Here is a 7,957-nt window from a genome sequence, read left to right as displayed (position 1 = left end):
TAAAAAGGCGGTGATGAACGCCAAAAAAAAGCTCAAAACTTTTGCATGTACAAAAATAACGCCAACATTTCTGACGATTTTTTTTTATATCCTGTGGTAATAACAACAACAAAAATGCCTTTTCTGCTCGGTGTTTCCACTATCATTGTTCGGCGCAGGCTGCAGGCTGTGTTTTCCACGGTGGATGTCATTGTTTTTCACTATCTGTTAATTATTTTTGTGCTGTTATTTTGCCTCCTCCTGATATAGTGTTTCCTGCTATTGTCTTTTTTCTACCAGGCTGGCTGCCTCTGGACTTGAGCCAGTCGGTCCCTCCTACCTTAAAATACACACACACACACACACACACACACACACACACCACACACACACACACATCCATGACCATGAATACACACACACACACACACACACACACACACACACACTCTGGTCTCCCTCTGCTCTCCCTTCCTCCTCTTGGCACTTGAGCGAAAACACAAGAAGTCAGTGATACGGCAAACCAACTGTGTGTGTGTGTGTGTGTGTGTGTGTGTGAGGGAGGGAGAGAGTCCACCAGTCAGTTCAGAGGGGTTAATCTCTCTCTCTCTCTCTCTCTCTCTCTCTCTCTCTCTTTCTCTCTCTCCCAACCTCGATCTCTCCCTCCCTCCCTCTGTTGCCTTTTGTTGCGGTTCCTCACTTTCTCAACACTTGGACAGAGGGAACTGATACTGCGCCTGTGTGTGTGTGTGTACGTATGTGTGTGCGTGTAGTTTGGGTGTCCCCACAACTCTCGATCTCTCTGGACTTAACTGTACGTGAACATGACTGACTGAACAGGACTTTCTAACACACTTCTCATGCTGAATGTTCACACAGACTGGTAAGGCAAAAGTTGTCTAATTTCAGTGTGTTTGGGGTTGCAGAGGGATGAGGGTGTGTGTGTGTGCCACTTTGCGTGTGTGTGCATGTGGGAAAAAGCTGTCTGGAATGCAACAGGTCATTTGTAAATGTGGCTTTCTTTATTTGTGTGAGCTCAAACTTCATGTTTTCAAGATGTGGAGACATGTATAGATCCTTTTCCTCCGCTCCCTATTCCACTTCTTCTTCTCCCTATCTCCCCCCTCTCTCTGCCCGGCCCAACGTTACTCAAGTTACCGGCTTCCTCCTGTTGTTATGAGCCCCGTGGTTTCTCTGCAGCACTCTGAGGGCGCTCCCACGCTCTCCCAAAGAGAAAGAAAGGAAGGAAAACAGGGATAACTATTTCAGAGCCACAAAAGAAGTGGGAGAAGTATGCTTGGTTTGGTCCCGTGTCTCCTCCTGGCATCTACATGCATGCTTTTGTCCCTTTAACACTGAGCAACTCGGGGAGCTGTCTCTGCTTTTTTTGCGTGTCTGGTTGGCTACTTTTTTGTTGTTTTCTGGACAAAAGTTTTCTCTTTTCTTCGGAGGTGGTGGGTTGGCTGAGGTGGTGAGAAAATTGGAAACAGAGCCACCCACAGTGGAAGTGAGTCAGCCCGGCATTTAGTGGTGTGTTGACTTTGGAAATGGCAGGGATTGGGGGGTGGTGGAGGTGCTGGGGGGGACAGATGGAATTGTCAGAAGAAAAAAGAGGAAAAAACAAAGTGTCAATTTGTTCATGTTTTTCTGCTGAGGGGCTCAGAATCCTTGCAAAGTGGGATCTGAGTTGTGTATAACAGGCATTAAAGGAAAGAAGAAGAGATTGACGGAGAGGAGAGGTAGAAGCCAGAGGCTGTTTATAAAGGGAGGGAGCGGCTTGTGTCCATCTGGGACAATCCCAAGTGCTGAAAGCTTCCCCACCCTGATCCCAAACAACTCTTTCCCCCCTTCTCTCCCTCTGTCTTTCTCCTTGTCTCTCTCTTTTGCTCCTTCACAATAAGGTGCAAGTGGGTGCATTTTTAATTGCAACCTGCAAAATGCATCCCACTTGTTGCATTTGTTCTTGCTGCATAATATCCTGATCTTTGTCACTCTCTGTTGCTTCCCTCTTCTCTCTTTGTTTGCAGCTCATCTGTGTCTGCCAGCATGCTACATGCAGTTGCTCCTAACAACATGAAAAACACTACAAGGAGTCTTTTCATGCACGTTCGCGTCCACTATCTGAAAAAAAATTGTTCTACATGGCCTGCAACATGTGGAATCTGTACTTTTATGTAATCTGAACCTCAACTTCAAATCTCAAACTTTCAACACAGTCTAACGGCAGTTTGTGAAATAGTCACGAAATTTGATGCATGTACATAGACACGAATTTGCCTTTTTTTTGTGACGCTCAATACGACTTTCAATAATACGTGACACACGTGTCAATTGCCGCTCTAATCTTTTCAAAATAAAACTATTTAGTTAAAGGAAAAGATTGTGATTTGACTTAAAATTACACTGGAAGTGCTGGAACTTAAGTTCAGAACTTCTGTGACAAAAACTACTTAGTTAGGTTCAGGAAAAAATCGTGGTTTGAAGTGCTGTAACTTCTGTAGGGAAGTTACGTGGCAAATAAATCCACTTTGACTTGTGGGTTCACATGGGACGCGAACACTGGTCTCCTGGGTGAAAGTCCTGTGTTTTTTGACCCACCCTTCTACACTGACCTCCTCCCTATGCAGCGTTCGCACTTCACGATTACGTGGATTACATACAAATTGATCACAATCACAAAATAAATGTGAAATTTGTGTCTATGTACACAAATCTATACATTACATTTTTTGACTATTTCACAATCTGCTGTGCAACTGGGCTGAAACCTTTTGGGGCCAGGGACCCCTTACAAGGTACAAATTGTTTCCAAGAACCCCCTTATAATCATACAAATGAATCGACAATAGTAATTAAGCATAATGCTTACCTCCATTTGTACTCTTTTACTCGTCATTGGAACTATTTGTATTGTAAAACCTTTTAACATAAATCCTTCAGACCTGTTTCATAGTGATGAACAGAAACACATTTCAATTTTAATCATCTTAACACCATTTATTAATACCAGTTAATATCCGAATGAATCCAGACATTTAAAATGACCAGTTAAATGCTGACTTTCAGTGTTTTAACTTTAAAGCAATGAACGTATTGGTCCTTGTTCAAATCATTGGCAGAAAGCTCTGAACAGAAGAAGAATTTATCATAACAGTGTTGCGAAACACATCATAGTAATTAAGCCTACTACTTCAGAAAAGTTGGATTTGAATATTTGCATTGGAATGAGTGAAGTGAATGATTCATGACAGATTGACGTAATGTGTCACAATCATATCAGAGTTTCTATTAGGGATGCACCGTTACCGGATCGGATAGCGGGCCGATACTGACTCAAATAGCTCGGGTATCGGTGACAATGGGTCCGATCTATTCAATTTGGTTCTATGTTTATATATTATATACATTATAGACTTGAATGTAATTGTTTTTACCAAGTTGCTGGTGTATAATTTATTATTTTAATAATAAATAACAATTCAGTAAATCTATATCTATGTATTTATCTGTAACATTTAATTTGACAAAGTTAGGAATGTAATATTTAAGTTAAGCCTGATGTTTCCTTACACAAAAAAAAGATCCCAGTCACTTCCGCACAGTGAGGCATACAGCTAAATAAATTAAACACTGGTATCAGATCGGTACTCGATCGGTATCGACCGATGACCAAAGCCCAGGTATCGGTGTCAGGACTGAAAAAGTTGAATTGACGCATCCCTAGTTTTCTATTGACCACAGCTAACATGGGTGGAAATAATGGACACAATATGCTTGTTTTATTGGTGCAAATGGTCCCCGTCTGTAGATATGCAATTTTTAATGATACAGCACAATTTTATAATTCCTAGCAAATTATTTCGCGGACCCCCTGGCAGAGTGTCACGGACCCCTGGGGGTCCCCGGACCTCACTTTAAGAATCACCGATCTAAACCATAAATAGTCTCACTTTAGCTGCTCGTTTGATCTCCATTAAAATCCTACTGACGTGCAACCAAGTATTGATAATGTTTTGGATCAAATAATGATTTCATATTTTATAACAAAGTATATGTTATAAGAAGCAATAGGCCTCTTTCAGTTCAACAAGCCTGCAGGATATAGTTTACACATGTTTTCCTCCTCATCATCTCAGCATTTTTCTGCCAGAAACCCCCAAAAATAAACAAATAAAAAACCAACTGGTGGACAACAGCCGTATCTGTCCTCTCCCTTTGTCTAGCCTGCGTCTCCTTCTCCTCTTCCTCTTCCCTCCCTGCCTTCCTCCCTCCGCGCTGCCTGTGTATCCAGCGATAAGGGGACAGCGACGGTAGCACTTCCTCTCGCCACAGGAAGCAGGAAGTGTTGATTTCCACCGCAGCCTCTCTGGGCAAACTCTGCGCTCGGTCCGCTGGGATCCTCGTCACTTACACACACACACTCCCAGACATGCAGTGACATACAGACATAGAAGTGCTCTGTGTGTGTGTGTGTGTGTGTGTGTGTGTGTGTGTCACCTGTCTGCAGACAATGACTCCACTATATCTCTGCAGGCCTGATGGTTTTCATGGGAAACCACCTGGGAAGCAGCCCGGTCTGTGTCTCTTTGACCTCAGGGTTGGCCCGCAGGTCAGAGGACGATTGGCTCATTATTCCTCTAATCACAGCAAATGTTTTCTTATCGCCCTCTTTGGCCACGCAGGCCATGGGTGGCGCTGTTGAGCTTAAAAAAACACAAACAACCATTCATCAGCTAATGGATTCCAGTTATACTGCTGGGTGGGAGGGCTGGGTGTGAGAGAGAGAGAGACAGAGGGACGGAGGGACGGAGGGAGGCTGACATTAAGAGAAAGTGGTGAAGACAAAGAATGGGGCATCCGAGGGCAAGAAACAATACCTGATGGATTTATTTCCAAAGCGAGAGCCTTACTCCTGTTTGTAGTCAAATTAAGACTTCTATAATTATTTTTGGCGGTTTCCTTGTGCGTGATTTTCAAGTTTGTACTGCCAAAGCAGTGACGATATGTTCAGTATCCTGAAAATGTTGGCAACAAATAATCTCAGGCTCATTGACAGATTTTCTCTTGTTCCAAGACAGTTTTAGGAGGGTATTCTTTTTCAGCTCGTGACGCACATGAACTGCACCATGATCAGAAAAACAAGTGAAATTACTGCGGTTTGAACATTGTTAAAAATAGGAGGGATTTAGAAAAGAAGTCTTGAAAGAACAACAAAGAACATGGTTGCGAGGAAAGTGAAAAACAGAATATGCAACATTTTTCAAAACACACTTCTTTTTCAGCCTTTTTTCATGCCTGCGGCTTTGACATTTCTGAAATGTCTCAGTTGTCATTGAACAGCCCTTGTTTGGTGAAAGATGAGTCAGTGAAAAGAGAACAGATCAAAGTGGGTGAAAGTAGTGGGTGCTGTCCTGTGCTGTGTCACTGACCAACACTTAAACACCTAAAGTTCATAGCATAGCCTATAGTTATCTATATTAGTGATGATCTACACCTCCCAGATGGTCAATAGATAAAATGGTAATTGGTACCAGGGATATGGATGTATCCATCAGGTCATTTAAGCCCTGAGCACTGAGAATTCAATTCCAACATAAAACTTTTGGACAACGTTTGGACATTAGGCCACATACAATATGTATAGGGCTGCAACTAACGATTAATTTCTCTATTAATCGATTAGTTGTTTGGTCTATAAAATATCAGAAAATGGTGAAAAATGTCGAAATGCCCAATATGACATCACCAAATGTCTTGTTTTGTCCACAACTCAAAGATATTCAGTTTACTGTCATAGAGGAGTAAAGAAACCAGAAAATATTCACATTTAAGAAGCTGGAATCAGAGACTTTTTCCTATTTTTCTATAAAAATTACTCAAACCGATTAATTGATTATCAAAATAGTTGGTGATTAACTTATTAGTTGACAAATAATTGATTAACTGATTAATCGTTGCAGGTTTACATATATACACTGGTCGTTGTATTAATGCATAAGCAACACATTTTCCAAAAATAGTTTTTTCAATAATGAAACTCATCAAACTCTCAGTTATAGATGTTAGGGAGCAGCGAAAAGCAAAGATTATGGGATTAACAATATATGTATTTTTGTTTGAACAAATTAAAATGTAGGCTATAGGATGAGATCACTTACAGCACACATACGTTTTAATTTGTCTTTTTTTTTTTTTAAATCAAATCAAAGACCATTATTTTAGCACACTATCTGAAAGATTAGTTTCAGAATCAATAAATCTGTCGTCATTTTTTAGATTAATCGTTTAGTCTATAAAACATCGGAAAATAGTGAAAAATGGCAACCACAATTTTTCAAATATTTTGTTTTGTCCACCTAAAAGTCCAAAAGATCAGACCAAAGATCTTCAATTTGCTATGGAGCTAAGACAAACATAGGCAGCACATTTTCACATTTGAGAGGCTGGAACCATCAAATATTTTTCTTGAAAAATTACTGAATAGGATTAATTAATTATCAAATTAGTTGAAAAACTAAGTAAATATTTAAATTTCTTTTCAGAAGAACTGGATAATGACTAGTCCTTAAATCAATATATAGGCATATAGGATTCCGTCTAAGTCTATTGTTGCTGTGACTTTACTGGCTATTGCTAATAGGACAAATGCTTTAAGAAAGGGAACATAATATAAAGCATATGAGGCTGGCACTAGATTGAGTGGGTGCAGACAAAGGAACAAAGACGAAAAGGAAGGAGGGAGAATTAAAGTGACACCTGTGAGTATGACGGAGGAGTTAGGAAGTTAGGAAGGAGAGAAAGCAAAGGGGCCATGGCCAAATTGAAAGAATACGAAGAGATTTGGGCGATTAGGAAACGTTGGAGATGTGAGCCTAAACTATGAGCGGGTCAGGGGTCAAGAGGGGTGAGGAGGTCAGAGTGGGCCCAGCAGCTCTACTTAGAACAGGATATCCTGCGAGGAAAACCCATCTGTCTCTCTCTCTCTCCCTCTCGGTCCGTCTCTTAAATTCCCACAGAGGGCACAGCGGAGAGGAGAGGTGTAACCTTTCACTCCAAACACCAGAGAAAACACCAGCTCCCGACTGAGAAGCTTCACTTTCATCAGTCATCGGTGGCAGAGACAGATAGCAGATATGCACGCCTGATGTGTCTTGACCTGACAAACTGAGAGTGTATGAAGTGTGTGTGATAACAGCTGTATGATGTTTCCATCCTGTGCTGATGTTTGTTGCTGTTTTCATCCACTCGCTGCAGGGGCGACATCAGCCAAGATCAATTACCCAGCAGGGAAGATGAAGTTGATCTTACTGTGTCTTATCTTAGCCAGACAGACAGTGAGTGAAAATTATGAAACATCCCAACTCTATTTTAAATATACTTAACGTTAATATCAGCAAGCTGGACCGTGGAAAACCACAACCACCCAGTTGTGGTATTGAATCCCTTATGCAAAATATTAATGAGACAGTAAAAATGGTGTTGTTCAGGTTTGGGTTACAGGGTTGCCTAAAGGTTCCAAAGGTCAGCCCCTTTTCTATGTGTTACCTGCTGTGCTGAAATGTCTTTGAGCAAGGCAATGACCCTCTGCCAGCTCCAGGCTGCTGTACTATGGCCAAGACTGACCCCAGGCCTATCAACACGTTTGCACCAAGGCACCCTTTAACGCCTTGTGAGACGCACCGGACTTTCAACTAACTCCAATGTAAACCCGTCTGCGTCAGGGCAACTGATGTGGTATAAAGAGCGAATGCCCGCTTAGGGAGGAGGTAGGGGTGGATGGTTAGGTCAAACAAATACGGACCGTACTGTGACACCCTGGAGACCACCGTTCATGTCCCGTGTGAAACCAAGCCAACGATGACTTATTTTACCTTACCGTTGTTACACAATTTATGTACTTAACTAACACTATGTACGTAAGTTATACAACAAACGTACTTATTTGAACCCAAACCACGATTTTTTCCTAAACCTTACC

General features: G+C 41.5%; 1 protein-coding gene across 2 annotated transcripts in view; it reads left to right on the top strand.

The window, feature by feature from the left end:
• The first annotated feature begins 666 nt into the window (after positions 1-666).
• Positions 667-7,957, top strand: part of hdac7a (histone deacetylase 7a) — an 84,723-nt gene continuing 77,432 nt past the window's right edge. The window contains exon 1 of one of the 2 annotated variants that reach the window (XM_074642874.1): positions 667-862. In XM_074642874.1, the coding sequence (XP_074498975.1) occupies positions 847-862 (16 nt within the window). In that variant the 5' untranslated portion in view covers positions 667-846. The remainder of the gene's footprint in view (positions 863-7,957) is intronic. The other variant, XM_074642877.1, reaches the window with a different exon arrangement.

This window comes from Sebastes fasciatus, chromosome 8 (assembly GCF_043250625.1).
Source record: "Sebastes fasciatus isolate fSebFas1 chromosome 8, fSebFas1.pri, whole genome shotgun sequence".
In the NCBI taxonomy this organism is placed as follows: Eukaryota; Metazoa; Chordata; class Actinopteri; order Perciformes; family Sebastidae; genus Sebastes; species Sebastes fasciatus.
Note: the sequence above shows the minus strand (reverse complement) of the source record. Positions and strands in the feature narration are given on the sequence as shown.